Source organism: Caretta caretta, chromosome 3 (assembly GCF_965140235.1).
Source record: "Caretta caretta isolate rCarCar2 chromosome 3, rCarCar1.hap1, whole genome shotgun sequence".
NCBI classification, from domain to species: Eukaryota; Metazoa; Chordata; order Testudines; family Cheloniidae; genus Caretta; species Caretta caretta.
The window spans coordinates 15,393,179-15,409,905 of NC_134208.1; the positions used below are offsets into that span (position 1 = coordinate 15,393,179).

A 16,727-nucleotide genomic window follows, 5' to 3' on the forward strand; every position below is an offset into this window, starting at 1 on the left:
GCTTGCAAAGAGCTAACATGATCCTTCTGGATAGAGGTTGATTTATGGCATTCTTGTGTTACCTCTAGAGCTCCAGTTGCTTTGGAGCTGTACCTTGCTAACATGATGTATCTGAACATTATAAGAACGATGAATATCCCTGCCTGAATCAATGACATCATTCACTGCCAGCACAACAAGCTATCTAGAAGTCCTTGGGCCCAATTTTGAACTGTTTCACCAGAGTAAATGCAGAGTAGTTCCTTTGACTCCAGATTTAAGCCAGTATAATTGAGATCAGAATCAGGCCCATAGAGACATATCAGGCTGTAAGTTCACATGTGCAATTCCTATTGATATTAATGGGATCAAGTGCAGTAAGATGTCCAGAGACAATGGGGCTTGAAAGAAACTGCTGAGACATGTAATTCATCCCCTTCACTAGTGTAGCAATGTTGTCTACAATGTACCCCAAAGTATTTTACTAGTGTAATAATCTCAAAGTGTACTAGGGTAGTCATCTCCTGGCAGATCATTACATCAGCCAATCAGTTCCAGTATCGGGATTTTTTTTTCCTACTATCTAACTTAACTTTTCCTTTTTCAAGTTTCCTACCATTAGTGGGGAGAGGAATTAATCAGAGATTCCACCCTTAGGCCCTAAACCTGCTCCCATTGAAGTCAATGGAAAAAAACATCAGTGGGCTACAATCTAATTCTTTATGCTGCTCCCTTCCTGGAGCTCCCATGTGTGTTACTCAAGGCTGCCACACCTCTCCTTTAAACACACATCTGCTACCAATCACAGTCTGATGTCACACAACTTGGAAACGTACAGAAAACCTGAACACCCCTTTGGCCACAAAGAGCAATCTGGATGTGCTGCTTTGTCTACCCTTCAGACTGTAAGTGGCATGGGACTGTGACCATCACTTCCTCTGTGTTTATACAGTGCTGTGCCCTCTGTTGGCATATAACAACAAATAACAGCTCTGCCTAGACACTGAGGCAAATATTGCATGTCAGAGCCTCCATTCTAATCGGGATCATCCACAAAATCTATGCACAATAAGTGGGTATGTAGGATCTTAATTTCACCTTCATTTATGAATTTCCTATGCTAGGCTTTCATACAAAGATATTTGACTCTCCCATCATTTGCTGTTTTTGTTGTGACAAAAGCATATCAAAGTGAAAAAGGTGCAACTGGGTGAAGATTGAAAATACCCAGCCCACTCAGGGATAATAAAAACATCTGTCGACAATCTGGTAACCAGAGCTCCCTGGTACCATAAAAAAATTAGTGGGTGGTTTGCCTGGTGCTAAATAGAGAAATCTACATTGTCCCTGCATATGGCTAGACCAAGTATAATCTGATTAATTTTCAGCCCCACACCCAAAAGCTGCAGAATAAAAGAAAAAAAAGGGGGTAAAAATCTTGGGGCATCAGATTTACATTAGGGTTCTCCAGGTTGACCTCTCAAATGTTCATTTGAAGTGGCCAGAGGCTGTCAACTAAACTGGCAGTCAGAGCCCAGTGATCAGAGAAAAGGTCACCTGCCAGCAGACATGGACAGTATTTCTGTGATCCAGAAAACTAGGAAGCAGTCAGATCCATCTAGAGTCAAAGCTATAGCCTGTTTTCTGCCCTGGAAGGAATGGGTAATGTATGATAGCCCTTATGTGCCATCTTTAACATGTTCTTGACAAGCTTTCCTGCTTTGATTGGCAAGTTTGAGTAGCATGCGAAGTTATGGCATGTGTGTCTAGCCAGGGTTTTGTTTTCTTTTATTACATTGATTGCATCAGATCTATTTTCATACTCTGAACTGGGGCTGCAACTCCTGCAGCAGGTTAACCGCAGTGCAGTCTGCTTCCAGAACCTTTGATATACAGGTTTGGTTAAAAGAGCTGGGTAGGATTGATAGACTAGGATATTGCTCATTGCAATGATGTGGTAGATTCACAAAATTAAGCGCCTAAGTCTGGGTTTAGGCTCCTCTGTCCCAGTTTAAGTTCCACTGCGATTCACAAAACTCCCTCTGAATCCTGTAAGTGCCTGAACATACTTGGTTTCTTAGTTTTTGCAATAAGAAGGTTGCTAGGTGCCTATGTTTCCACCTCTGGGCATGCACGCTGCTGCTTCACTATTAACATCTATCTCCCACCTCAATCCCAGAGCCACACACCCCTTGGGGTGGAGACAGGTGTTTGGCCACCTAATTCGTTTGTGGGGCCCCATCCAGTAGGTGTGTCAGAGGCTGCCCACCAGATCAGGCCCTGCACATGACTTCACAGAAAGCAGCCAAGAGAGGGAAAGGAGGAGGAGCTCCCTCATAACTTTTAACTCAGTGGTTTGGGTACTAACCTGGCATGTGGGATACCCTCCACCCCCCCACCCACCCCCAGTTCAAGTCCCCCGTCTGTGTGATGAAAAGAGATTTGAATAGAGATCTGCCACATTGTAGGTGAGTGCCCAAACCACTAGTCAATAGGATATTATGATGTGGGGCTCTCTCAGTCTCTCCTGTTGAAGTTGTTCCACTGTGAATAAATACTTAGAGTCATTGGAGCAGTGGGAGTGGACCCTGGGTCTCCCACATCCTGGGTGAATGCTCTGCACACAAGGCTATTGAGTCATTCTCATAGTTGTGCTCTCTCTCTCTCTCGCACATGCACCCTCTCTGGCCCAAATGTCTAAGTATTTGGCTGCAGTGGAACAGCTTCAACAGAAGAGACTGAAGGACCCCACCCCCATCAGAATATCCCATAGACCCCGGTACTCCCCTGAGCTGTGGCAGACCCCTGTTCAAATCCTTTCTCCTCAGGGGGGAGGAATTGAACTTGGAGTCTCCTATGTGAGTACTCTAACCACTAGGCTAAAATTTATGAGGGAGTTCCTCCTTCCCCCTGATGCCCCTCTCCCCCAGTTTCTTGCAAAAATTGCCTTTGGTTCCTAACTCCAAAGAGGGTTCGCAGCTGAAAATGGCTAGCAGAGACAGGTGCTTCCCTGAAGCTTGGATTTAGGCACCTATCTCTGAGAGAGAGGGGCATAGGGCACACCCCTCTCATTGGTATATCCCATTGGCTAGCTTAAGCGGCTCCCAGCCTAGCATGCTGGCTTTTGTGAATCAGGCTCAGGTGCCTGTTTCTCCCATTCATTGACTACTCAGACTTTGTGAGTCAATGTGTTCCTGTGATTTTTACAGTGCCTAAGTACTTCTTTAAATCTAGCCTTATGTGGGTAGAAGAAGCTGTTGGGACTTGAGGATAAGAATTCCTGGATGCTACTCCAGGCTCTGACTCTGTTCTTGGACTCTGAGAACAAATATACTAGAGTATTTTGTTTAACTTCTTCCTATGTAACCCTTTTGCCAGTTGGAGTTGGCAGCAACCAGGGCCAGGTTCAATATCTAGGGGTTCCTTTTCAACAATACAACACAAAACTGACTCAACCCCCCTACCCAATAACCTGGCAGAATTACATACTATTCCCTGAGCGCCTCTAAGAGGCAGAACTTCCTCTCTCGCAAGCACAGAGCCTGAGTGTAGAAAAGAAACTTTTAACAGAAGGAGGGAAGTAACCTGGCATTAATTTGGGAAAACACCACAAGCAGGATTCATAAAACCATGAGCACAAGCCCCATCTCAGAATACACTGGGCAGTGTCCTTTTCCCTCAGGTCCAGCAAACAAAAGTTCCTTTTGCATGCTCCTCCCTTCTCCCTCCACCACACCCCACTCACAGTTGTTGTCCTTGGTCAGCGCAGACCTAGAGCTCAGAGGTGCATCTGCAGAGTTCACCTCCTACCCTGGGAAGGAGGGAAGGGGGACAACAGGCGGCACAAGAAGGCACCTTGCTTGCTCCACTGTTCGGGCACTCGTTCACTGCTCCTCTCCCCTGGCTACTCATGATGTCTTCAGGTCCCACCACGTAACCCAGCTCTCAGTGATTTCCGCTGTTAGTGTGGGACCCTCACTGCTAATACACACTGGGCAATCTCTTGCACCAAAGACACTGTCCCAAAGCAGGTCTAATGCCTAATTCTACTGCTATCACCCACTAGAAAAAGGAAGGGTCAACTAGTATTTAGGACCCTCAGGGAAGACCCACGTCACCAGCTACATGATTCCTGTCCTCACGCTTTCTCAATTCATGGGCTTTGGCACCCATGTCCCCTGCCTAGTGGGTGCAGTTTAGTTGAGGGTGAGTCCCCCAATCAGGGTATGCCAAGCACAGTTCTGCTGCCCTTGATTCACACAATAGGATAATAACCCTTTAGTACCCCTGCCCCAATAACAGAGAGACTTGTGATCCGACACCAGCCAAAAGTGATCATTTGGGCAAAGCAGTCCCATCATGCTGAGCGCCTATCCTGTTGGATGTGCCCATGCAAACAAGGTCAGCTCCTAAAGTCCTCTTTCCCAGCTCATACTAGACGTCAGAGAAGAGTTCATTCAGACCCTGCTTACACCTATATTGTGTCCTCTCTTTTTGGCATCAGTCTTTCCAGTGATTTCAATGGGCTTTGGATCACACCCTGATTCAGTACCTGACTAAACAGGCCCAGTTTTTTCAATATCATTTCATATCAGAGACTTACTATGTCTCTAACCACCTTTGTAACCTACCTCTGAACCTGCTCTGTTTCTGCTATAACTTGTTTGAAGAGGGTGACCAGAATTGAACATAGTATTCTGGGTGAGGCCATCTCATTGAGCTGTATAATGCTATTAGAATATTTCCAATATTATTTATTCCCATTCTTTATACAGTCTAACATTGCTTTTTTATGTTTTAAATCACTGTTGCACATGGATCAGAGGTTTTCATTGAGCTGTCTACAGTGACACCCAGGTCTTTTGTCTGAAATAAATTATGCCTCACACTCGAGACAGAGAAATACATCTTTTCTTAGTGTGCTCCCTGGGGATCAGGAATTTCTCTGTCAACGGATGCATATATCACTACTGAGATGAAAAGCAGCCTTTGTGCAGTGAACTTCACATGTATAGCATGTATTTCATTATTCCTTCTCACATGCTGTTTGGAAAGTATTTTTCTAGGGTGTCTCACTGTATGGTGTACCTGTTCCACAGGGACATGGGGTTCGCAGGTCCATAGGTATGTAAGGCACTTAGGGTGGACTTCACACAGATGCCTAACTCACATTGAAATCAATGGGAGTTAGGCAGTTACATAATTTTGTGAATCACACTCTAACTCCTGTGGGTTGTAAGCATTTCTGAATTTATTGTTTTCAGGTCTTGTTCTCCAAGGACAGCCTGGTGGCCTTTGATTTAAAAACACTACAAGAGTCACAGCTCAGCAGCACACAGGTGTTATTACAATGGAAATTTGGTTAGAATGGTTTTATTTGTCATTAAAGATAGGTAAGGGACTTACTCAGTCATGGCTTTTGTTATAATACAATAATCACACAAACTTGGGAAGATAAAATTTAATAAAACCTCTCTAGAGGACGTCACTATGTAAGCTGGGTGTTATCTGGCATCCAGAAACCCTTTTGTCCCAATGTTCCTTTGTGTCTTGGCCCTAAAATAAAAATATTGACAAGGGGAGGGGCAGGCCGGGAATGTCTATGGCTCTTATTTGGCTTCTAGAGCCTGATAGGGTCTGTCTAACTGCAGTTAGATACCTGTGGTGGGCCCATGCCAGCTGAGTTAGGCTCGCAGTGCTTTGGCTAAGGGCCTGTTTAATTGCACTGTAGACATTTGGGCTTGGGCTGCAGCCCAAGCTCTGGGACCTTCCCATCTTGCAGGGTCCTAGAGCCCAGGCTGCAGCCTGAGCTGGAATGTCTACAACGCAATGAAACAGCCCCTTTGCCCGAGTTAGCTGGCTGGGGCCAGCCGCGGGTTTTTAATTGCAGTGTAGACGTACCTTTTGCTTCCTTGATGCTTTGGGTCTTCCAGACCTGGGGAACCCAACCTCCTGGGCCTTTTAAAATTTTTTACTGTAGACTCCTCCAGTTTCAACCAGCTACAGAGTTCTTTCTTCTTCACTTCCTATCCTAAACTGCTGTGTGTAGTTATTTTCCACTAATAGACAGTTGCTGGGTTCTACCTCAGAGGTGGCTGCATTTCAGTGTTGGATTAAGTTTGGAGTAAATAATGTTTGTAGTATAACCTTTGTTTTTACAGAGCTCTGCGCTGAAGAATAAAGCATGGTCAAAAGCAAGTTGAAGGCCATCACATGCATACTTTTTCAGATCTGGGCAGCAGTGATGACTTACAAATAACCACAGATATAGTTTACACATTATATAGTTCAAGTTTGTGTATCAGTCTGTTAGGAAAGTGCTTTGGGATCTCTGAGGAGGAAGAGCACTACTTAAATGTGCAATAGAATTTTTTTCTGAAAAATCAAAGCAAAAGCCCATTTTGGGGTTGATTCATTTTCAGATAAACTCAGCCCTGGTGAGAGAGATTAGGGATAGGCTAACTCTGTTTGTGGTATTTTGAACTCACCAAAAAGAGATTATATTCTGATTAGGAACAAATGCAAACAAAGGAGAAAGGGGAAAAAATCCACTGGAAAAAACAGGATGGAAAATGGCACAGGCAGAGGGAAAAACAATCACAGAGCTTATAAAAAAAGGAGAGAGGTTGAGGAGAACTTCTATGGAAAAATACTTTACGTGTGAAAGTTACTTCTTTAGATTTAACAACACCTAACTTGTACCACAGTGCTTTTCATAGGTTCAAGAGACAATGCAAAACATAGCCAGTTAAGATATTATCATATTAATTAAACTGCGATTATAACATTACCACAAATGAGCCAAAAAACCATTCTATATCTATGTTAATCAACATTGCTCCAATATATAGGGTACCCACTTGTGCCAGCCTAAGTTTGGGTGGGCTGTTCTAATATGTAGCACCTGTTTCCCTTTAATTAGGAGGAAGAAACATGTTTGTTGGTGGTGGGGGGGAAACATGCTTTAAAATGACAGGAAAAGTCAGCAAATTAGTTTAAAGACCCTTAAAAATTGTTTGAGACTCCTCTAATCTCAAATTAGATCCACTTCTCTTCACACGCCCATTCCAGCCTCTCAATTTTCTGTATAGAAATAGGATGTCTCTGAGTCTTGTACTAGTACCTGTACAGAAATTGCTTGCCTGCTTCCACCACCTGTTGTCAGGATTCCAATTAGATAATGTGTGTTATAAGCCAGGCGCTCAGGTACTAGGATAATGGATGCTATAAAAAATGCCTGTTTCTAGAGATGAAGGATGGTTACAGTACAGGACTGGGAGTCATAGGATCTGGGTTCTAGCTTCTGAGTTCACTATCTATTACCTTAGCTAAGTCATTTCACCTCTCTGTGATTCAGCTTCCCCATCTGTAAAATGGGGGAAATAAACCCTGACTATCTCCTATTCTAAAGATTCATTCATTAAACTCAGTTAAGTGCTCTGATACTCTGGTGATGAGCATCATGAAAATGCCTTAAAATGAAAAAAGTCTTTGAATACAAGTATGATGATGGAGGATGCATAATTTCTATGATAGAACTGGCAGATCTTAAGTAAAAGTACTTAACAGTATCAGCATATTGGAGTGGGCATTCTTATTTTTGATTAATGCCATTTCTCCCTTTAACTTCTAACAACTGCACAACATTAAAGAACATTCCTGGTTAATCCATGCAGTATTCGTACAGCTGAGCTAGTAGCAGGAGCTGGAGAGGGAGCAATGATGAGGGGTAGCCCATTAAGTGAAGGGAAGTATGGGACCCAGCAGGATTCGTGTCATCAGATGCAGTTTTGCCTTGTTTTCCTTATTACACCACTCTTTTGGCTTCTTAAAGGAGACTGGCTATTTAGTTCTGATTTATGAATAAGCTCCAAAGTTACAGAATAATAAGTGAACCATAAAGACTAATTGTAACAGAGTAATACCAAAAAAAAGGTCAGATTTGCTTAGCTATCTGAAAATCTCCATAATAAATGGAACCAGTCCGGGAACAATCTCTCACCCACACACATATATGGATAGGAGGCTTATCTGCATTAGAAACTTTTGCCACTTTAATTATCCCACTATAATTAAAGCAGTAAAAAATCGCTAGTGTGAACACAGTTTACCAGTATAAAAGTGCTTATACTGGTATAGCTCACTCTGGTTTGGGAAGTGGATGTGGTATACAGCGGGCTTCTGATTTTAGGTTTTTAACCAACAAACACCGGTACAACACCCCAAAGCAAAAAATAAAAAAATGAAATCAGTGTTTATCCAATAAATACTGGAAAAATACCAGAAATGGTTATTCAATTCATATTGACTTCCATTTCCCATTGCAGATTTTTTGTATAGGTGATGTCCCTGATCCCTGGCTTGTATCTAAGGGCTTGTCTACCTGGAGTAATACTGTGGACTACAAGGATGTGATTTTTAAAGCACATTAATGTGTTGCGCATTAGTTGGTCTGTGTAAAACTTTTCTGGTGCACACTAAAAGTTCCCTAGTGCTCTTTAACATAGTGCTGTGTGAAACAGCACTGTGTGTATATGTAAAAAGAAAGCCCCGTAAAACACTATTTTGGGGCATCTATGTACAAATCAAAAAGTGCAAAACATAAACACCAGAAAATGAAATAAATAAACCCAGAAAAACAGAAGCCCTTGGTGTATGCTTATAGTGGTGTAACTGCATCCACAGTAGGACTTTTACTGGTATAACTGTCACAAATAAATTACACCTCTAAACAATAGCGTAGACCATGCAATGTACATGCTGCTCTTTCATTCTGTAGAACTCACAGTGGGGCAGATCCTCAGCTAGTGTGAGTTGTCATAGTTCCGTTGCAGTCAATGGATCTATAACAATTTAGACTATCTGAGGATCTCCCCCACAGTTTTTAATACTCAGGTGCACCACTGTCTAGTAGGTACAGAAGACTCTATGGCATATGCCCTCACTCCCTGCCACCGTTCTTTCACCAGCTTTGGTTTCTGTCTCTAGCCAAAATGCCTAGAGAACCCACAAACAGTTAATAGGTCTTTACAGATAAGTTGGGGATTTTTTTTTGTATGGTAATTTGTTCAGTCGTGTTAATAACCCTTTTATTTTATGATTTGCTGTTTCCAGGGCACAGACAGAAGCTTGATGACTCTAAACCTAGTTTGTTCTCTGAACGCCTCAGTGATTTAGGGCGCATTCCTCATCCCAGTATGAGAGTAGGGGTCCCGACTCAGAGCCCACGGCCCTCTCTGAACTCTGCACCAAGTCCTTTTAATCCACAAGGACAGAGTCAGATTACAGGTAAGAGACAGAACCATAGGTTTGACTTGCACAGGCAATGGTAGTAATTGGTTGTGGATATTTTTGTGTCGACTGTAGAGAAGTGAGGCTGTTACAGAGTGAGAGATATGCACCAATCAAAGCTAGCTGGGGAGCAGATTTTATTCTGTAGCATTTAAAGATGAAAATGTCTATCTTTTCTTAAATTAATTTTTTTAAAAGACCAAAATGTCAAAATCCAGCAAATAGATGAGGAATCTGGGGAAATCCAAGCACCATAATGCTCTGAAATAACCCACATATGTGCAGTGGTGCAATACATAGAGATACTCTACCTGAACATATTTACTCAGCTGTGCTGTTTACTTTGCTGGCAAGAAAAGTGGCCAACATTGTACTGAGAAAAGGAGTACTTGTGGCACCTTAGAGACTAACCAATTTATTTGAGCATGAGCTTTCGTGAGCTACAGCTCACTTCATCAGATGTTTACCGTGGAAACTGCAGCAGACTTTATATACACACAGAAATTCATTTGCAAATTGGATACTATTACTTTAGGCTTAAATAGAGACTGGGAGTGGCTAAGTCATTATGCAAGGTAGCCTGTTTCCTCTTGTTTTTTCCTACCCCCCCCCCCGATGTTCTGGTTTAACTTGGATTTAAACCTGGAGAGTGGTCAGTTTAGATGAGCTATTACCAGCAGGAGAGTGAGTTTGTGTGTGTATGGGGGTAGGGGGGATGTGAGAAAACCTTGATCTATGCAGGAAATAGCCCGACTTGATTATGTAAAGAGTTGTCACTTTGGATGGGCTAGCACCAGCAGGAGAGTGAATTTGTGGGGGGGGGTGGAGGGTGAGAAAACCTGGATTTGTGCTGGAAATGGCCCACCTGTTGATCACTTTAGATAAGCTATTACCAGCAGGACAGTGGGGTGGGAGGAGGTATTGTTTCATGATTTCTGTGTGTATATAAAGTCTGCTGCAGTTTCCACGGTAAACATCTGATGAAGTGAGCTGTAGCTCACGAAAGCTCATGCTCAAATAAATTGGTTAGTCTCTAAGGTGCCACAAGTACTCCTTTTCTTTTTGCGAATACAGACTAACACGGCTGTTCCTCTGATACCTAACATTGTACTGGTGTTTTCAGGATAGCAATGCAACCTTCTCACACTGTGGCTTCTCTCTAGTGCCAGTTTATATCACTTTCACAATCAACAAACTGGAGTACATGAAATTCTCCCAAGGCTGCTAATGAGGATTGTAAGCAGCCGTTCTGACTTCTGATTTCACTGTGCTGAGAGAAAAATAATACATTACTGTGTGTGACAAATTATAAAAATGAAATGAGATTTTAACGATAATTGTGCCAAAGATTTGCAACAAAATCCTAAAAAATCCACATCCAAAATTCACTGGGGTCAGTATTTTGTTAAAAACATGAAGACTTAGTAGGTTTTACAAACTTTTTCCAGACAACCTGTGCCTGATTGTGAGTCAACCTGGGAAGATTTATGGTTTCATGTTTCAAGTGGTTTTGACATGATACCAGCTGAAACTCAGTGGTTTAGATGAAATGTTGTGGCTTTGTTTTTAAAAAAAAGTTCAAACCAGTTAATTAATTTGCAGTAAAGAATAAGTGGGTTTTTGTTTGAACCCAGAACTCAATGTGAAACCCCATGAGAATTGAAACTGAAAAATAATTGTTCTCATGAACCTTGGTGAATGGAAACTGCCAAGTTTCCCACAGCTCTAGAGCTCTCGCTTTAACTCTTGTGAAATATGAATATAATATATATGAATATCATGGGACCTGCCATCCACTGATATCTCATATCAGGTTCATTTGCCAGGCTTCCCTTTTATTAGTTAGGCATCTGAAATCTGGATTTTGCTGCATATAGTGCAGTAGTTAAGAAGTGCCAGACCAAAAGACCCATGGTCTCTTTAGTCTAGTATCCTGTCTCTGACAGCAAATGAGGACCCAACTCAACTTCTAGAAAAGACAATGGACAGGCTTCCCACTTCAGAGCGGCTGGATCAGGCCCTTAAAGGCATAACCAAAACCCTCCTCTTCCTTCTGCCTCTCTATAGTTTACCTATTCTGCAACACTGTTAATGAGGGGGGGAGAGTGGAATTCTTCCTGACCCGCATCTGGTGATCAGCTTATGGCCTGAAGCAGAAGGACTGAGAGCCCTTGTAACTTTAATCCTCGCTAAGTGTAACTTCATATACTGTTCTCATTCACATAAAAGCATCCTGTAGAAATTGTGCTTCTGGGTTGGATTAATAATATACTTCTTTGCCTTGTTATGAATCAGCAGCAGCACTTACAAATCCTGGAGGTGAAAACTTCAGATGTTTAGATGGCTGCAGACAAAGCCTTGGTCTTCACTACTCACGGCACAGTTAGAATCAACAGTTAAACGCGATGAAGACTGTGCTGGCTGAGGCTATGTCTATGCTACAGACCTTACAGCGGCACAGCTGTACCCCTGCAGCTCTGAAACATTGCTGTAAGGTCTCCCGTGTAGCCACACCAGCTGTCCACATTTTATAGGGATAGTCCTGATATTTGGGGCTTTGTCATAAAGATGCCTATTACCCCCCTCCCTCTGTCCCGATTTTTCACACTTGCTATCTAGTCACCCTACTCTATGCTGATGGGAGAGAGCTCTCCCAGCAGCATAATTAAACCACCCCCCAATGAGCAGCAGTAGCTATGTTGCTGGGAGAGAGTCTGGTGCCGGCATAGTGCTGTCTACATCAGCGCTGTTTACACCAGCGCTGTTGTTGGTGAAACATGTTTTTTGACACTCCTGACTGACAAAAGTTTTACTGCCAAAAGTACTAGTGTAGACATAGCCCAAGACTGAGGTTGGTGCTGCTGGGGCAGAGGGAAGCGACTTGAACTGGGAAGGGGTGACTTCTCTATGGAGTCGTGGAGTACGTCCTCTCCTTGCCAAAGAGATTCACAGTTGTTGGGCACTGTTGAATTCCTGATGGCTGTCATTTCCCCAAGCAGCAGCAATGACTCCTACCACTTTTAAAAAATTGCAGCTAGTTAAGGGGCTGCAGACTCTCCCTGCTGTCACAGCCCTTGCCACAGTCCGCCACGCTTTGTCTGCCCCTGCTTGTATGAATGCAATGCACTCAGCCATTGAAGACTACTTGCTGGCATTATGGTAGCCCACCTGCTTAATAGAGCCATCAGTGAGAGCCTGGTACATCTGTGCTCCATGAATTGCACTGTCTTCCCTATCTGCTTTTGGGTGCTGTTCATCATGTTGATTCTAATCTATGTAACCCTATATACTTTGGAGCCTGGCTGCCTTAGGGAACACTTCTCTCCCCATATTCTACCATGTTGGTGGTGGTGCTTTTCCTGAAAGTCCCTTGGTGCACTTTTGGGGATTGCAAGTACTGCAGTTGGTGGAGCCCCTTGCTGAGGAATATAGGCCTGAGAGAGACAAGGTTTACAGCTCAGAGTGCTGAGTGAGGCACACCTCTTTGATCAATCAATAGCTTGACCATGGGAGATTGCTGAATTTGTGATTATTTGGGGGTAGTACAGCCTGAGTAAAGAGCTGTTTGTGCTTTCCTTTGGTGCTGTATTTTCTCCAGGTAACATGGATGCTATGCAATAGGTGTATACCCACAAAAATGAATCAATAACAACTTAGCCTTTTCTATCCATTGCTCTCTTGGTCATTTGAGTGAGTAGGATTTGGCTGTGTAATAAAAAGAGAAGTAACCTTTGTACAGAAAGAAAGGCTTTTTATTACATTTGATAAAATTAACTAGGTGTTGCTTTGTAAATGCCTTCGTTTGGTAATTTTTTACCCTGCAATTAAGATAAAAGAAAACCATTAGTTCCTACTAACTGCAGCAGTACACAATTGTTTCCTTATTATGAAAGCCAGTATGTAACACAGTTAAGCACAGTTAAACTTCTTTTGTTTAATTCCAGTTTAGGTTTTGCATAATGATTGCATAATCAAACATAAATAGTATTTAGAACCTGGCCATCTCCTATCTGAGTAGTAAAGAATTAAGAATGTGTGCTAATACATCTGCTGGTTTACTGTTACATTTCTTTTTCTGGGTTCTATTTGTTTTCCTATAGTATCTGAATACTGGTGGGTTTTTTTAAAATACACCACGCTCTTGAACCTGCTGAAGGACCAGTTTGTTTCAGTGGAAGCATAGCTTAGCTTAGCACAGACTTGTCCTTATTCAACATGGCATTTTAACTATTATTCTGCAAAAGCAACATCGAAGGGTCATTAAAAAACAAATCATCCAATAAGCAGATACCTTTGCTGAAGTAGTACAGATCCAATTTGAACCCTGCATATTGCTCATAAATCAAGCCTCATGTCTACTCACATTCAGTTCCTGGTATATTTGCTACCTTTTTTTTTTTTTTTAAGTGGAACTCGAACAACTTGCTCACGTATCAAATTACCCTCCCATTCAAACAGCGAACTGTTGCATCAATTCTTAAACATGAAACAAGAAAAACTGTTGTTTTTCTAAAATACAACCAGTGAGGATTAGCTTCTATCAGATGGGAAAAGCCACAGGCGTAATGGCAAGAATGCGGTCAGTGTGAGTAGTGGAATCTCAGCTGCAAAGAAGAAACTGTAAAGTGGGAGTTAAGTGAGGTTTCATGCTCCATCACCACTATGGCACCATCTGATCTATAGGCAATCTGTGACTTTAGTAACTGAAATAACAGCATTCAAAGGCAGGTTGTGTGAAACATGCTTCTCCCCCACTCCCTTCCCCCTGCCCAGCAGCATTTAACTTCATTTTTCAGACTGGGGAAAGACGGCGCAATCTCTATCATTAACTCATGACATTTATTACATGTAGGGTGATAGAAGGCAGAGTTAATGCAATTAGGGCTGGATCCTACCATCCTTACTTATACTGCAGTCACTGGGAGAACTCATCTGCTCTGTCAGGCCAAGGAAGCTCTTTGCTGAAATGTTCTTAGAAGGCAAACAGACAAACAGGAGTACGGGCAGAGAGCAAAATCATCCCTGTGCAGAGGGTCAGCACAAAGCTTCTGCACCAGTGAAGTCCCCCTTACCTCCAATGTTGAGGTGTTAAATATTGATAGGCCTTGTACTGACCATCTACCCAGAGATGAATTCCACCCAGAGAAAGAAAGAGAGCCTTCTTTTCTGTGCAGGATGCTTTTCTAGAACCAGCATCATTGCTTTGTAGAAATTTGTTGTAGATTGTCAGGAATTTGATGGAACGGAGCGAGTTCCATTTACTACAAAATCTATGTAAAGGTTTGTGGACTAGCTTGTTGAGAACACTGCTTCCTTTAGCCCCTTAGCAGCAGTTTTGGTTTATCATCAAATGGGGAAGATTAGCACAAGCACAAGGCCCTCTGTGCCATTTAAACCCAGTGTTGGACTGTTTGTACTGCGTTGAATTTTACCCATAAGGATTGTCCAGAATTTAGTCTGGAGAAACAAGTTTTGGCTGCATTTTACTTTAATACAGAGATGTGGCCCATAGAAACTACAGGACCCAGCATGCTTGGATGTATGTATAAACATAGAGTAGTGGGAGCTGTTGGCTGCAGCTCTGCATTGTGGACAGAGGTGACTGCAGTCTGTTGCATGTTATGCTATTCCATCGCATCTGCAAGCTACTGGCAACTTGTCATGGTGACCCTCTGTCGAGTTGCTCTGTTAGCAAGAGCAGTTTCGGGTTTTTTTCTTTAGGAAATGTGACTCTTAAGGGATTGTTGGTGGTGGTGGTGGGGTGATTTTAGAGACTGAAAGCCAAAATCTGGTCTCACTTATACCAGTGTCAGTCAAGGAGTAATGCCATTAGACTTGACATCAGTGGAATTACTCCTGGAGATTCGGATCTGGCCCAGAGTTTTTAAGAGTCCACGAGAAACTCAGAGAAGAGAGTTTTCTACAATAGCCCATTTACTCATGCAGAGAGTAGTCTTTGCTTTGTTGGGACCATAATTGAGGATATCTTACTTTAAATATTTACAAAAGATAGCTCCGGACTGCTTGTTTTTCAGCATGAGCAGTAGCATTAATATAGTCAGCAAACAGACGTGGCACCAGGGTTGAATGGATGACAGGGACTCAATTTAAATGATTGCGTAAAGCATGCACGCACGTGTTCTTTTAGATTTTAGACTCGGCAGCAGTGGACCCCAAATTTTTTATATCACGCCTCTCCCTTACCCGTAATGTAATCTGTCTGCGCCCAGCCGGGGCTGGGAGTGGGGCTGTGGGCCAGGAGCTGAGATTGGGGCTGGAGCCAGAGCCACGGCCAGGAGTGGAGCCGTGGCCACAGCCAGGGCTGGAGCTGCAGCTGGGAACGGGGCCAGGGCTGGAAGCTGGGAGCCAGGCTGAGGTCAGGGGCCGGGGCTGGGGTCGGAGCCAGGAGCTGAAGCTGAGGCCTTGCTTGGGGCTGGAGCCAGAGCAGAGTTGGGGGGAAGAGCGGGGCTGGGTGGCGCTCCCTCCCCACCACTGTTCCCTCTAAACTGTGCGCGTGTGTGCACGCACACAGATCCTAAACCCTGCGCACACGGCGAAACACTGCACGCACAAAAATGTGCACAGAAGCACAAAAATTTGCACAGAAGAATTTTTTTGCGCACACGGCCTGTCAAAAATTAGAGGGAACATTGCTCCCCACCCCTCATGGGGGCTGGCCCGGGTGCCGCCACACTTCCCGAACGTTCCTTTGCATTCCTGGGGGGGGACGGGATACCCCACAGTTTGGGGACCACTGCTCTACAGTGAGAAATGGTCACCCTGTGTATCTGGTGATCATGTTCTTCAGCACTCTTTCAGTTTGGAGCATGGAAAATTGATTTCTCTTCACTCTAGATCTCTCATAACATATTGCCAAAGCATTGCAAAAGGCTACTTACCTGGGAAAGCCTGTGTAATTGACAGGAGAATTGGGACATTGATTTTTAATTTTGCACAGTCCATCCAACATTTGACTACTTTCTAAACACCCTTGTTTTCCCAAGAATCCACTAAGATGTATACAGTAGACCACGGAAGCGACAGTCAAATAGTATGTAAATCTACCAACCGTAACTATGAATGTGGCAACGAAGCCTAGGAATGAAATAATATGCAATATTTGATATTTCCTGCTTCACAGAAACTTTACCTGGAAGTGCAAACAGGAAGTAGCTGTGTGCGTATTAGTTTAGACCTCACCCCGGCTGACTTGTTTCAGCCAATCTGTGCATGAAGTTTAGGAGTATTTGCAAGCTGTGCCCTGTTGTGAATGACTTATGAAAGCACCACTTTTCTTCACACCCACACAGGCATAACAAAAATGTTTACAAAAGGAGGATTGCTATTAGTAATCACTCCAAATTTTGAAGTGCAGAAATATGTTAGCCCTGAACGCCTGGCTTTGGTCACCTCACTGTGCTCTGCCTTTCTTCAGTATTTGCATATTGCCATCAAGA

The 16,727-nt window shown here is 43.2% G+C and overlaps 1 protein-coding gene across 7 annotated transcripts in view; it reads left to right on the forward strand.

The window, feature by feature from the left end:
• The window catches only part of RUNX2 (RUNX family transcription factor 2), a 216,606-nt gene that overhangs the window by 72,565 nt on the left and 127,314 nt on the right, over positions 1–16,727 (forward strand). For 5 of the 7 annotated variants that reach the window (XM_075126361.1, XM_075126360.1, XM_075126365.1 and 2 more), the window contains one exon: positions 9,094–9,267. The exons of the other annotated variants lie outside the window; for them this stretch is intronic. In XM_075126361.1, the coding sequence (XP_074982462.1) occupies positions 9,094–9,267 (174 nt within the window). The remainder of the gene's footprint in view (positions 1–9,093; positions 9,268–16,727) is intronic. 7 annotated transcript variants of the gene reach the window in all.